Source organism: Austrofundulus limnaeus, unplaced genomic scaffold (assembly GCF_001266775.1).
Source record: "Austrofundulus limnaeus strain Quisiro unplaced genomic scaffold, Austrofundulus_limnaeus-1.0 Scaffold838, whole genome shotgun sequence".
Lineage (NCBI taxonomy): Eukaryota > Metazoa > Chordata > Actinopteri > Cyprinodontiformes > Rivulidae > Austrofundulus > Austrofundulus limnaeus.
Window position 1 is genome coordinate 67,307 of NW_013953240.1, and position 16,227 is coordinate 83,533.

General features: G+C 38.6%; 1 protein-coding gene across 1 annotated transcript in view; it reads left to right on the top strand.

Annotated features, from left to right (window-relative positions):
- LOC106532848 (A disintegrin and metalloproteinase with thrombospondin motifs 20) overlaps window positions 1-16,227 on the top strand; it is a gene marked incomplete at its 5' end in the record, with an annotated part of 105,469 nt that overhangs the window by 59,679 nt on the left and 29,563 nt on the right. Inside the window, 7 exon segments of the mRNA XM_014029003.1 lie at window positions 169-339; window positions 2,693-2,812; window positions 3,972-4,073; window positions 7,044-7,208; window positions 7,923-8,192; window positions 10,085-10,246; window positions 11,607-11,783. Of these exon segments, the coding sequence (XP_013884457.1) occupies window positions 169-339; window positions 2,693-2,812; window positions 3,972-4,073; window positions 7,044-7,208; window positions 7,923-8,192; window positions 10,085-10,246; window positions 11,607-11,783 (1,167 nt within the window).

Genomic DNA, 16,227 nt, shown 5'->3' on the forward strand with positions numbered 1-16,227 from the left:
TTTTATTTCCTTTAGTTGAAAGGGTTTCTAACATTTTATCAATTCCTATAGACATATACAGTACATAAAATGACCGTTAAAGTAGAAATGTGCGCAATCTTTTTTCGAAATGTGGTATGTGACAAAAATGTTTTCTCTGTTTCTTCCTATTCTTTGTACATCCATCAGTGCCTGGTGACTTGTGGGAAAGGAATGAGGCACAGGCAGGTGTCTTGCAGCACAGGGGACGGGGAGGAAAAGCTGAGCGAACATTTCTGTGATCCGTCCAATAAGCCTACTGCTGTAGCGAGCTGCGAGCTCCCGAGCTGCGCATCCTGGCAGGTTGGCGTCTGGGGAGTGGTGAGTTTTGTATACACACTTCTGTACAGACATGAGACATACACTTATTAAATAAATGTAATTCAGTTTAGATTGACAGAACTCAGGAGGTACATTTAAAATTAAACCCTTGTTTTTTTGCAGAGTGAGCAAATTAATTGCATTTGAGCTAGGCCAAGGACATTGACATAAATCTGGTGCTCAGTTTGTGTTTTGTTAGACTGATATATTTCTGGTTTGTGTGTGTGTATTCCATCCATTAACTTATAGCCACTGTGCAAGGTGTGGGGTACACCTGGAACAGATCTCAAGTCCTTCACAGGTACACATATGGACAACTGCTCACTCACACTGAGGGGAAATGTATAGTTACTAAATAGCCTGGCATAATTTAGGTCTGTTAAAAAAACCTGGAGAAAACCCACACATGTACAGAGAGAAAGATCAGCCAGACAGAATGCTGTTGCAAATAAAACCCTAGAGGACATATCATTCAAAATCCATTTTTTAGCTGTTAAATCTATTTTTTGTGTACTTGAAGTTTCTAGGCATGCCAAATTATTTGAATTATGTGTCTCTCTCTGTGGTGTGTAGATATCTTTATATTCTGTTTGAGTCGTTTTTTCATCTCGTTCAGTTTTCTCTATACTCTATGACATGTTCTGAACTATTAAGTCACAGTATTTGCTGTGGAACAGACATATAAGGTCTGGACTTACCAACTACAGTTTTGTTGTTTTCATTCTCATCGTGCTCTGGGTCAGACTCTGGTTCCAACATGTAAGGTTGGATGGAAAAGTCTTCAACTGTTGACATCTTTTAATTAATTTGTAAAATAAAAACGTTTCTGTGCCACTACACAATTGTATCTCTGCTATTGTACAACAATGGCAGAACAGGGTGAATGATCATTGGGTGAGACCTGGAGAGTGGAGGGTTGTGAAGCACTACATTTGGATTTAAACAGACCGTACCAAAACAAGGTGCTTTCTAAGTCAATTCAGAACAGGAGTGAGAGAGGGGCTTGTGGAGCTACAACAATGCAGAATTCAGACCAAAGTGTTGTAGTCCCACAACTGAGAATGTTTTAATTATGAAAAGGAAAGATTTAAAAACATGATATGTCCCCTTTTAAATGATTTAGGACCAGAAATGTCCTCTACTTGGATTTTGTCATGGTCTGTTCGACTCACAGGATGCACGAGGTCCAGACAATTATGAGTTCAAATAACATACTTTCATAAACAGCAGTCTGAATAGAAATGGAGAACTTGGAGCCGCAGCAAAAACAAACAGTGAGGAGGGAAAAAAGTGAGGAAGAGGCTCCTAAACCTTTGAGCAAGCAGTTAATCATGATCTTCAGATTCAGGCTACTCCCCGCACCCTATGGTCCACGATCTAAACCCTCTGACCCCAAAAAACGTGAAAAGTACTGCCATAGACTCCCAGACCCAGCAACAATTAACTGGACAGTAAAAAAAACATGGTGCAACAACCGACATCTAGAAAAGTAAAGATAGCAGGAGCGAGGCTGGAGAGTCTCCTCAGGCCTCCCTTGCTCCTTAGGTTGGCAAAGCTTGTACCTTTTTAACCCCTGCCAGCCAATCGACTGCAAAGAGAGGACATCAGTTGGTCAGAGACTCGCCCCAGATCCAGATTCACTGACAAGTGACAGGTGGTTCTGCTAACTGTGCCACCCTGCAGTCCTGTCTGTACTGATACACAGACAAGTGCCAAAGGAGAGCACTTTTTGTGACTGCAGCAGCTGTTTCCTCCACGGTACTTTGACTTTACCCTCATATCCTATTAGACTAAACCTGACCCATAGCTCTCACATATAAAACACACAATTACACACAAATTGGATCACACCTCTCCTCTGCAGTCAAGTTTTCCTCATTTTTCTCAGTGGATTTAGCACTGGTGTGCTTAGGCAGAAAATTAGTGAAACATGTATGAGTGAATGTCCTTGGCCATTCATGGTATATAGTTGATCCTTGTGGTGCTTGTTCCTTTAGAAGTGAACTAGTGATATTTTCAGAGCTGGGGGATATCAGCTCCCATCATTGCTTGTGTAATTACAATTTGCTGCTCAAATAAACTGATCCTGGCACTTCCTCCGATCCCGTGGTGTGCCTAATCGTGACCTGATGGCTTTGTATATGAAATAACAGTTGGGTAAAAGGTTGAGTTTAGGCTGTGGTTGAAATCACATGTCCGTGTGTACAAGTCAAAAAGACCCAACTCTTCTGAGGCCCTGTTGAAGATGTCGACCTCGAAAGACAGATGGAGTTTGAGAAAGCTTGTGGTTAGCTGGGCATCTTTATTTCTTTTCCTTGTGTTCATGTGTATATTGTGTATATTTGTGTTTCAGTGCACAGTGACCTGTGGTCATGGCTACCAGATGAGAGCTGTGAGGTGTGTGTTGGGGGATTATGGCGACACAGTTGATGACAGAGAGTGCAATGCTGCAACAAGGCCCAGAGACAGTCAGGTAAAAAACAAAACTGTAGAAAAAATGATTTTGGGATTCATTGATATTGAGTACAGAAAGCCAATTTATCATTGGTGGAAATGAAAATAATTTGTTTGGAACAGTGTATTTCACAAAATATGCATATGTTAATTATTTATTTTGTTGCAACAAGCTAAAACCTCTTGACACGATCAGTAATTTATTTCCCTGCTTGCAAAAATAAAAATAAAAAAAAAACCTTCAAATCATCTTGAAGCCTTTATTTAGACTGAATTCAGCCCAGATAGAAAATATTAAATAATAAAATTCTGGGTAAGTCTTGTTTGTTTAATTCATTCCAGAGCATCGCTTGATCCAAAACTCTGCCAAACACAAAGATTTCAAGTGAAAGATGACATTGTGTCGTGACTAAAATCCAGGAAGCATGGCGCCTTCTCTGGCGCAAAGACTGGATACAGTCAAAATTTACAAAATGTAAAAATCCTCCCAGTCTGAAAGATTAAGCCAGTATAAAAGTGCTGTATAGCTACAGATAACATAATGTTGGGCTTAGAAAAACAGATTGTTGTACTCACTGGAAGAGGTCAAGCAAGTACAGCGCTGAAACAGGTTAAATTGAAACAGATGATAAAGTGTGATTTTAAGTGAAAAAATAACTAGTAGGACTTTTACCTAATTGTAAGATGGTAATAAGTATAAATGTGCTTATATATGCTTAAATTTATTATTTTGTCAAAGACGCATATTTTAAATCCGTGTGAACAAGCGCTCATAAAAAGTGTTTTTCAGAAATGATCTGTTTCGCTCAGACACAGACTTTTAAAAGACATAGTAAAGAAATGTCTTAAATTATTATTTTTTATTTTTTTCCTCAGGGCTTCAGTCAACACTGAAATTAATATTTATTGGTGATCTTTTATCAAATCTTGTTTTTGGCATGATCTTGGTAAAGACCAGCATTAAATATGAATACTACAAGGTTTGTTTAGTCAAAAGAAACAACAACAACAAGTGTCAAAATCTGTAATTTGATTTTTGTTTTCAATTAATTCTTGCCAAGGTTTTCTTTATTGATCCTTTAGATTAAAATAAAGACATTTTTGTGGTACAGCCACATTAATCTGTAATATCCATCTCCACCGTAGAACTGATTTACATTTTGACGTGTTTTCTGTAGGAGTGCGAGATGCCAGCGTGTTCGTGGCCGTCTCAAATCACTCCTCGTCCTGACAACTCTGTGCAGCTCGTAACTCAGTGGAGATACGGCTCCTGGACTGCGGTAAGAACGTTTATTGTGTTTGATGTTTTTTTTTGGACCTTGTTCCAAACTATTCAAGAGTTAGACAAAATGTGGTTTGTGTTGAAGTAAAACAAATGGATGTACTGTGCTTTTTTATTGTTTTGTGTGCGTCTTGCTCGAGGGTAACTATTCTGCTGCACAATGCAATCAGAATAAATAAGAATGATAATGGGGCATTTTTATGTGCATGTGTTTGTTTTCAATAGAATCCAACCACATTGAAGTAAAGACAGGGCTCCTGCATGTGTACTATACATAATATATGTAAAGTTTTTTAGATTTATTTAGATTGAATGTACTGTTCTATTTTCCTTTTTTATTGCCTCTGATGCATCTTCAAACACGAGACACATCATTGCAGGCTTCAGTGTCTGCCGAGAGGTCCCTCACCTCCCTGATAATTTGCAGTGATACTAATTTAAAGTGAAAACCTTATTTAAACTGAAAACAATTCTGTAGTTTTTTACATTTAACCTTGTTTGTCAATGGGAAAGTTGATTTGAGCTCATATTGCTGTACACACACCCACACGTGCACATTCTAGTACAGCTATCTTTATGGGGACACTAGATTGACTTCCATTCATTTCTACAGCTCAACCCTGACCCTTAACCTCACAGGGACATACTGGACCCTAAATCTAACCTAAACTCAATTCACACCTTAAGGCTGAGTCACACTACAAGATTTTAAAACAGTCGGCCGATTTTCAAAGACTGACAGAGCCCACATATGAGGATAAAAAATCCTGGATATACCAGGTTTGATCCTACAGTGTGTGGTGTACAGCCACATGGCAAGAGACAACACACCACACATGAAAAGATATTTCATCCATGAACATTCAGATGTCAGATTTTAAATCACGCGAGACTTCCTGAAATCTCGCGAGAATTCAGATGTCTGAGGAAAAATCTCGCGTGACCTCCAGAGAGACATGAGTTCAGAGTAAATAACATTTGTGACGAGGAAGAAACAATGTTGATCGTTTGTGGACTATTTTTACCAGAGGAAAAACAATTCTATAGGACTTTTAACATCCAGCAGACTTTCTGTGGAGTCATGACAGGTTTTTTTCTTCAGTATTTTGGAATCCCCTCTGTGTTTATGTCACCTTGCTTTCTGATTGGCTACACGTCTCATTCACAGGCTGAGAGCTCGGTTGAACACAACACACAGTGTGATATCGGGCCAAAAAATCAAACATGTTGAATATCCCCGATTTGAGGTCGGAGTGGTCCTGACATCCTTCCGAGCCGACTAGATCACTCTTAACTCAACATCCACAGCAGGAATATCTGCTATGATTATCTTTAGAGCCATCACGATAATCTGAACTTCCTTAAGATTGTCGGAAGGGCAAAAATCGGCATGATTTTCTTGTAGTGTGACACTGGCCTTAGTCCTAAACGTAACCCCCAACTCACTAAGACTAGGTACTTCTTTCTGGTGTTCCCTCTTCAGAGGTCACCACAGCAAGTCATCCTCCTTCATCCCACTTTGTCTTCTATACTTTCTGTCCTCGCTCCAATCATCACCATGTCCCATCTAACTGCATTCATACATGTACCTCCTTTTTGCCCCTTTCCCTTTATTGTTTTCTGGGCAGCTGCGTCTCTAACATCCATCTACCATTATACCTACAGTCTTTCCTCTGGACATGTCCAAACTATCTTGGTCTAGCGCCTTTAACATTATCTTTCAGTTGTTCACCCTGTGCTGTACCTCTGGTGATCTCATTCCTAAACATATCCACCCATGTCCCTCCCAAGGAGATCCTCAACATCTTCAGCTCTGCCACTTCCAGTTCTTTCTCCTGTCGTTTTTCTATGCCACTGTCTCCAAACCATACAGTATAATTTAGCTGATCTCACTACTTGCTTATAAACCTTTCCATTGATCTTTTATTTATTTATTTATTTTTTATTTGATCCAATAGCTTTACTTCCTTTCACTGTGGTGACTGTTGCCCATGTCCTTGCAGTTACTTATTGAGGGGCAGGGTACACCCTAGACAGGGAGTCTTTTGTAGACTGCCAGTCACACCTGAAACTTTTCTCCATCCCGCCTGGACTCTCTTCTTCATCCCTTTACTTCACTCCCCATTTTCCTGGACAGTTGACCTTAAGCACTTGAAGTCCTGCACCTTTGTGTCCTCTGCTCTTTCAAAGCACAGGAACATATTTTTGTTATGATTGGCTTGGTTGGATAGAACTTCAGGATGCAGGACTTAGTGGTGGTGGTGGCAAAAAGGTTTATTAAAGCAAAAACCAAAGGCTGGCGTGGCAGCAAACAAGATACAAAGACTCTTGGGCATAGCATGAGACAATACCAACAGTAAACAAAGATCTGACACAGACTGAAGACAGAGAACAGGATATAAAAGGGAACTAATGAGCAGAAACGAGAAACACCTGGGAGAAAAACATGAGGAATGGGTGAGAGTGGGCGGGGCTGGAACAAAGACAGGCAGGAGGGGGTAAACAGAGAGGGACAAGACAGAAAACCAGACTAGAACCAAAATAACACAAGAACCCAGAAAAAACATAACAATTTTAGCTTTCAGCTTCCATGTTTTTAAGTGTTTATAATCTGTTCAGTGACCTGATAACTTTTTATTTATTTGGGTCCTGGTAAAATGTGTAGTTGATGAAAATCAACATTTTAAGGTGCTAGACTTCTTTTCTTTTACTTTGGTGGCAGTACGTATTAAATCACAATATATTAAGTATTATTATGGTGTCAATTTTTGCTTAAAAAATCAATGCCAGCTGAAAGTTTTAAAGTGTTCCTAAAATTAAGCTTTTTTACATTTTTAAACAAGTTTGGTTTAGACACAATTACACCATAAAAAGGTGTGCCATAATTATGATGTGGGCCTGTTTTTTTACATGTTAAAGAAGCAAAAACCAAGCAGTTCAAGATTGTTTTTATCTGCTTGTTGACCAGTGCTCAGTATCCTGTGGCAAGGGGAAGCGGGCGCGTTATGTCAGCTGCAGAGATGCACAGGGAGGTGTGGCTGATGAATCATACTGTGTCCACCTGCCACGCCCCCCTGAGTTCTCCACCTGCTTCAGCCCCTGTGGCCAGTGGCATCCCAGAGAGTGGTCTGCTGTAAGTTCAACATTTATATCCTGTGACTCATGATAATCATGTGCTTCGTTTTACTGAAAAAGGTGCTGCTGTTATGTTTGGATTTTTGCTCTCATCAAAAAGTTTTGATGTTATGTTAAAGAACCACTGCTGTATTACAATGAATATGTACTTTTATAGTCCATAAAATCCAAACAAACTCCTTTGAGAGAGAGAGAGAGAAAAACGTCTGAGTCCATTTTTTTTAAATTTGCCACATTAAAGTTGATTTCTCCTCTTGTTGTCAGTTTAAAATTCACGAGGCTCAAGATAATGAAACAATCCATGGGAACAATTATTAGCAGCTCCACTCTGCTAACATTGGCCAGATTTTAGAACCTGGAAAACATCTGACAAAAATCTTATTTGGAAAAAAACAAAGCAAAAACTTCCAAGTAAAATAGGACAAGCAACACAAGCCTGATAGTCCAACTAACAGATGTTGAACACATATTAAGCTGTTGTGTTAAACTGCACAATCGAAGGGTTTAGTGATTTAAGGCAACCAATAAAATTGTGAAAGATACTTTTATTCAGACAAGCCCTTGCAAAATTAATCACAACCTTGCAAAACTAATGAGCTTAACTTTTTTAAGTTGTTAGTTAATTAAAGTAAAAAAAAAATCTCTGCGTACTTTATTTCTTCCTTTCTGTTGTTCTGTTTGTAACATGTTGGTTGTCTTTTCTCTGCCTCAGTGTTCAGTGACATGTGGTGTTGGAAGAACAACCAGACAGGTGACTTGTTCTAACTACCACCACCCAGTGGACCCATCTTTCTGCGACCCAGATGAGAGGCCCGCCACAGAACAGGAGTGTACTACATTGCCCTGCCCTTCTGTTTATAATCGGCAGCACATTTATGAACAGCCATACGAATATCCTCAGGATCCCAGACGTCACCCCGGGCACAGCAGCTGGAATGTCCCTTCAGCAGACAACCAGTGGAGGACCGGACCCTGGGGCTCGGTATGTTCAGCATACGAAATGTGTTTTAGGAAACAGCAGCAAACATTTTTGTTTGTTGGAAGAAAAACTTTGGTAAAAACATGTGGCAACAAATTGCAGTACTTTATTCTGGCATCCTACAAACATTTTTAAATCATTTAGCAGAGATTGGATGTGCTAACCTACATTTACCATAGATAGTATGAATGTGTTGTTGAGATGGGCTGTGCGTGCATGAATCTGTGTGTAAACACATTCTTGCAAGCACATTAACTTGGAGGGTGATGTATGACATGTTTTTATTTCCCAGCGCAGACGGCCATACATGGAATAAAACAAGTATATGTGCAGCACACTGTATGATCTGATGTATGTGTTAACATTCATGCTGGTTTGTGAAAAACAACAACAACAAATGGAATCCAGGTTACCACAAAGTGTAGTCTGATTTCTTTAGATGAAATTTGAACAGTTATAATTATTCAGGCTTCAAATACAAACACGACACTGTTGTTTGTCACTAATACATGGTTTTAGTAATCTACCACTGTGTAGATGTGTGGCAACCTTAATCCTAATTTAGAATAGTTTGAAACCAAAAACAGTTCAAGGCATCTGTTGGGATTTTTAGCCATAATTGCATTGGCACTCTTAAAGTTGAATTTGAACATTCTAAATTAATTTATACATTTTTGAGGATGTATATACTGTACATCCCCAAAACAGTTTGGCAGAAAAGAAAAAAACTGCCTCGTTAAACCAACTTTTGCAGCAGAAACTATTGATTTGATCTAGAGTTCCCATAAAAGAAAGTGCAAATGCACATCCACGTAACAGTTCAGCCTGTTGGAACAAGCATCACAGGGAAAATAATTTGAGATGTGAGGAGAACCATGGAACAACTGTAATGGTGTCCAGTGAATTGCCATATTTGCAACTCCAGTGGAAACACACCAGGAGCTTTTTTTGTATTACATATTTGTGTGCCACCCTCTGATAGCATGTTGTAGATGATTCTCAACTAGAACCACCATCTCTGTCCACTTCTAGAGTATAAATTAGAATGGATTTCAGCAGCATCCCTTTTGAAATGTTTTTCTTTTGATTAAGTTGATGTGAGAAGCTATTTTATACACATTTCTAATAAAAGAGAAAGCAGTGATTTGTAGACTTGTAGCTTCCTGCCACAATATATCAATTATTCCCTCCTGCACAGAGTTAAGTGTAACTTAACAGGAAAAAAAAAACAACTGCTCACGTTCATGTTGTACTGTCCTCCCACACATATATAGGACTGAATGTTCTCTCTCCCATCAACAGAGGGGATGCATCACTGTAATTGGATGCAGAGTTTTCCAGCAACCATTGTCAAGGCTGTGTTGTTCAGCATTCTGTGCAATTCACCAACTTCCCTGTCTTTGAATGATAATTATGAGCAAAGCAGCTGGGTTTGATCATGTGAAGATCACTGCTTGAAAAACTCAGAATAATGCTATATTTGTTGTTGGTCTAATGAAAACAAATCTGACATTAAATTTACTTAAGAAAATCTTAATACTTAGCATCCATGTCAACTTATAAGGATTGTATGTATTTTAAACAGATTTCCCCCCAGGCATAGAGAAATCTCACAGATTTGTTTAAAAAAACAACTCAGCTTAGTTAAAGTTAAATAACTATCTCCCAATCCACTCTGCAAGAAATAAGTTCCACAAGCTTCCCCATGGCAGACAGTATATTTGATGTGTTTGTGTGTGTGTCCCCATATCGCATGTGAATATAATACAGATAATTCAGATTTCTGAGGCTTGAGATGAAGGTAAAAGTCTGAAGGGGTTGGCATGTATGACTTAGTTTATACACTGACTGACCAAATGACTTTTGTCTGATCAAATACTGTGTGTGCTCTCCAGTGTTCCAGTAGCTGTGCCGGAGGTTTTCAGAGGCGAGTGGTGGTCTGTCAGGATGCCGATGGGCGCAGCAACAGTTACTGTGATGAAAGGGTCAAACCTGCAGAATCCAAAAGCTGCGATTCTGGTCCCTGTCCTCTGTGGAACTATGGCATCTGGGGAGAGGTGAGGTTCTACTTTGAGTGAGAACTACTCAACTTTAATATTTGTAGCTTTCATCTCAGTTTCCACACACCTATTATTTTGAACTTTCTTCATGTTGTTTCTGTGCAATCTAGTTTTTTGCATGCAGCAATAACAGGGGGAGCAAAAACAGTACTTGGAAAACCCCCCATCTGTTTATTTGTCTGTCTTGTGAGCTGGATAATGAAAAATAAGTAAAGTACCAACTTTCATTTTGGTGTGTGGTTGCATCTAGGTGTATAATGTTCCTATTGAAAACTGGGTTGCCAAATCGAAATCAAAGGTAGCTGCCACCATGTGTGTCTTCAGACTTGTGAGCTGGAAAACTTGAAAGATAAGTGAGCTACCAGTTTTCATTTTGGTGTGTGGCTGCATCGACATGTGAGAAAGCTCCATTAGGTTGCCACTTCAAAATCCAAGATGGCCACCACCATTCTTGTATTTATGTAAACTGGCCACCTCAGTTATTTGAGAAAACTATGCTTTCTCAGATGGTAAGGTAGCCAAAGAATAATCTATTCCATGTAGTGACAAAACCCACTTCTGTGTTTGGCGATGAGTCTGACTTTGGTGGATTTGGGAAGAATGCTACATCTCTGATAATAATACAGGGCTGAGCTAGTCCCCTCATCTCCAGTGATGGACCATCTCAATGCTTCAGCTTTTTGAGACATTTTAGACAATGTTATTTGTTTCTATTTCATGGCAACACTTTGAGAAAGGCCCTTTTTTATTCCTACATGACTGTACTTCACTGCACAAAGCAAGGCCTTTAAAAATATGATATTTTTGGGTTCATTGCGGAAGGACTTGCCTGGACTGCACAGAGTGCTGGCCTCAACCCTATCAAGTACGTTTGAGACTGAACTGGAAAACATTGATCGTGAACCAGAGCATCTAACATCAGTGCATGACCTCGTAAATGCTCAACAGGAAGAATGGGAACAAATTCCCACAGGAACACTCTAAAATATTATGGCAAACCTTTCGAGAAGAATGGAAACTGGTATAACTGCTTAATGTGAAGCAGCTCCATATTAAAGGATACTGTTTTTTATTTAAAATGATTAATGGTCAGGTGTTTCCCAAAACTTTTTGTAACCTTTTGCTTAAGACTAAGGTTCAGTAGCACACTGTTCTTGTTACATTTTGACAGAGAAAACATCAATATGTTAAAAGTTAGTGAATTAGCTTTAGCTTTTACTAATTTCTATTCATTTTAACGAAGAAATTTACGTAAAGGTTTAGTTGTTATTGTAGCTAATACTTTTGTTAGCTGTGCCCACCACTGACCAAAAGCAATTAGAACATTTCTGTTAAAATTGTTTGTTGTATCCATCAGTGCACCCAGACTTGTGGTGGAGGGAGGAGGACACGCTTGGTGGTCTGTCAGAGGCCCAACGGACAAAGGCTCAACGACTACAACTGTGACATCCTGGACAAGCCACCAGACATGGAGCAGTGCAATCTGCAGCCCTGTCCCGGCTCCGCATCCTGGCATCGCCGACCCTGGAAGCCGGTACGATAGTGCTAATTTTCTTTCATCACGTACCTTCCTCGACTGCGTCACTGTGAATTCATGGGTATTACGAAATTACATGTGTACCGAGTTTAAGTCTGAAACCATGAGAGATTTAGAATTAAATGCTGAGTATCAAGCACCACTGCTGATTAGCCAGATTTGGCCCACCCAGATAGGCCTTTTCGTGGCATGGTGCTGATTAGGAAAAAAAAGGACAAAACACACAAAACAATGGTACTCCACCCAGAGGGACATTAAAAACATATGGAGCCGATTTTCAGACATGGCTTCAAATTAACACCTATAAATCAGGACAGTGCTGTCCTGGAGGCATATCTCTGGGAAATATTTATTTCTTACATAAGGTGCTAAGAAAACAATTTTTGCTGTCATTGCTGTTTTCACCCTGCATCTACATTACACAAGTGTATATTTGTGTATAAGAGTTAATATGATCTTTATTGAACAGCTACAAAAGCCTGTCAGTGTATTTTGTATGTATCATTGTACAGAATTGGTGTTATTGTTCATGTTTTTTGTGTTTTTGTTACTGAAAAAATTATTTTTCCTACTGCTGCTCTTAGTCAAACTTCTCATATCTCCCAATAAGCAAATACAGTTTATACAGAGGAAAACAGTTTTATTACCCTGTGCTTTATTCCTGCTTCTGATTGTGTTTAAGTTTAATTTAGAGTCGCTTCATTCTTTGTAACGTCATTTTTAAACTATCTTCATCACGATTAAAACAAAACAAAAGATAGATAAAAACTGAAATAAGAAATGTTAACAAATGTTTGAGATTTTATTATATTAAGGTACATTAAGAAGCTAATTTAAAAAAATGTGAATTTTAGGAGCTTTTTTATTAGTATGAAATTGCCTGGTATTTGTTTCTGTTAATATTACATGGGACAAAGATATATATAGGAAATTATTATGTGCCTCACTAATTGTTTTGATGAACATGCAGAAGGATGAAATGAAATCAAACTAATATTAATTCATCCATAATAAGTCTTTAAACAAACCCCTGAGCATAGAAACACTCAGACCTAAAATACACAAAACACTGTATTTTGCTCTACTCAGCAGTATAAACTCATTTTAATTTAAAAAAGATTTTAGGAACTTAATGAATAAAAAAGTGAAAATTGTGAGTACACTAACATTGGATTCTGTAGAAAAGAATTTCCATACATCACTTTAGAGCTATCCACATGGCAAAACGTGTCTGACCCAGTCTGGCCCACACAAGGCACCAACACTCGGCCCAGATACCGCAAAGAATGACAGCCATTTGCTGGCCCAGATGTGGTATGCCAGAAGTGGTCCATGCATAGGCCAGCATCACATAAACCAAACCATAACTGGGCCATTTTTGGCACACCATCTTAAAAACAGTGCCATCATTGCCAGACCTGGCCTACATCCAGTTGACAAACCACTTGGGATGCCAGCTGTATCGGTCTGACACCAGATCTGGCCCACATCTGTCTGCTATGTGGGGTCTTACCTGCTTTTTGAATGTTTCCTCAACTTTGTTATTGGTTCCATTGTAAAAAAAAGACTGTTGGATCTGGAATGATCATCTACTATCATAGCTCTAAAGTGAGCAACCTAAAGTGGTACCTCTCTGGGCTTTAACTGTTGTAGAGTATTTGGCATTTCAAAATTGTGAGAAAGTTGTCAAAAAGAAGACACATTTTCAGTTGCATTCTCACTGAATTTTGATTGTTTTGCAACCATGGCCAAATTTTGTTTGCACAGCTCGCAGAACTGTACTCCAAGCTCTGCCTCTTTGTTGCCTATATTCACCGACCTTGGCTTGCCTTTTTTTACTCACCTTGGCAGCCTCCCTTACATTTTTGAAATGACGATAGCAGCAGCCAACTGTTTTTACCACTTTCACGTGTTTCCTGTTCTTTTCAAGATGACATTATTCTTAAATCATCAATTTTTAACATTGTTAAACTGATTCACAATCATTCATGTTTGCATTGTGATGCATCAAGGAATATTTTAACCCCCACCCCCAACATACACACAACATGTATTTTCTAATGCCGTTCTATACCTTTTTGATCTGTTAAGGTTCTTCTTTTTTAACAGTCTAAACTATCGAGCACAACCCATGCTTAATGTTAAATGTCAAAAAGACAAATAGCACAAAATTAAAATTTACCTGAAATCTTAGAGGTGCTAGAAGTAAACTTAGTTTTATTTTTCCAAATAAAACTTGGTAAGAGTTGCATCATATTTAAGGCTTAAATCAAAAGTGTTGAATTTACTATATGTTGTAGAGTTCAGTGCAGCTAGTTGAATATAAACCGCAGCAAATCAACCAACCAACAAACAAACATAAACACATAGATACCTCTGTTTTATCCAGTCAGCCTGAGTTGATGCTGATCTGTTTTCTACAGTCAGGTTTATTTTTTTTCTGAAGGATTTAAAAAAAAAAAAAAAACGTATTTATTTGTTTACTGCTTATTAATAATTGCTGCAGTCTTGTTGTTTTTGTCCCAGTTCAGACTGATGCAGTGCTTGACTTGAATACTTTGTCATTGTAAGCATATGCTACTTGATCGGTTCTGGTGTGTGCCTTCGGTTTTTACGGTCATGTGACTTCAACCAATCATTGTTTACCTGGAATCAAATTGTGTTAAGCGGTTAAATTAAACTGCAGAACATTTGCCAAATACTGTTTGCTTAAATGATGCAATGTATGGGTCAGGCTTTGTTTTGTTCAATTTTATTTTGTCTGTTGAAACATTCACAAAAAAAATCATTAATCTCAAATAACGTCATGAGATTTCTAAAGGACAGTGGGATTAAAAGAACATCAAATCATGACACTTATTTCAGCTGAAGTGTTGCTCTTGGCTCTGAGTTTGTGCTTGGATCTTCCCAGAAAGAATGTCTGCAGTTTCCCTTTTAGTGACTTTGCTTCTCTCTGTGTGTGTGCATGTGTGTGTGTGTGAGTTCTTACCTTTTTAGAACCGTTTCTAGTATACACGCCTAGCTTGTCTAGACCAGTAGTCCTTATGGGGACGAAAGACTGGTCCTTATAGGGTAGAATAACATTTTTGGGTTGGGGGGGTTAGGTCCAAGGTTTGAGATGAGTTTAGGCTAGGTTTAAGGGTAGGTGTGCACAGAGGGGGTGCAGGGGTGTCTAGTGTAAGGGGTCATGGTTAGGCTAAAGAAACAACTGGAAATAAATGGGAGTTTATGAACGGTCCTAATAAGGATAGAAATACAAACCTGTGTGTGTGTGTGTGTGTGTGTGACTGCAGACCTCCACTACAACCTGGACTCCTTCACAAATGCAGTTTCTCTCCCACTTTCTCCTTTGTTTTATATGCTGCAAAGTTGCACCAACCCAGAGGAGCAACTCTGCCTTATTTTATCTCTAATAATTGTATGGTTCATTTTGCTATTTATTTTATTCACATGCAGATTATGCAGTATGTTGAAGAAGTTTTTTATTATTATTGTAAAGAATATTAAAGAAACATAAGTAAGATTTGTGTTGTTTATATTTCATCTAAAAACACAATACCCTTTGTGCGTTGAATGATGTTAACTGCTTTGTACTCAAAATGAAGACAGGTGCTGAAGGGATAGTTCAGATCTTTTAACATGGAGCTCTGTGGTAAAGATACAAGCAATTATTTTTTAAAATGTGTTGAAGATAGCTCTTTGAAGAGCCTCAGTTTAGAGAAATAGAGTTTAATTCTGACCAGACTGATGAGCTAACAGCTAGTTCAGACAGCGCAGAGAAACAAATGAATTGCTGTCATCCTAAAACTGCTACAATGTCAATAATATTTATAGCAGTTTATGCAAATACAATTTCATTACACCGTTACAAATTTTGCATTTGATCTTGGACCAAAATCTGGAAGTAGGAGCCACAACAGAAGCATCTTCCCCTCCAGACAGGTTCCACACAAGTTTCAATTCCTGTTTAATCATTTTTGATTCCCACTGTTTCTACGTTGTTCTACTTCTTAGTTTGTTTCAGCCTTAAAAGAAATATCATTGAACACCATGATTGTGTGACTTGTGTCTTTAGGGTGCAGATTCTGGTTTCAACATGGCAGCTTTCATAAATCAGGTCCTGCTGGCTTTGCTGAACTGTGTAAATGATTCAAATCAGCATTTGTTTGAACCACTCTTAGCCAGTCACAATCCCCTTTGCTTACATGTCTTTAAACCTACCAACCCCACAAGAAATGAAAGAACAGTAAGACACAGTACAATGCAAAATTCTGCAATACATTTTATTTTACTGACAGAGTAAGAAAGTTTTTCTTAGCAACAGCAATATTCGTACACAGACACGCTTGTAACATGAGCAAGACTCCACTGATGACCTTCTGTGGTAGAAATAATACTTTATGTTTAAGCAAGTAATTCATGACATCCTTTAATGACCTAG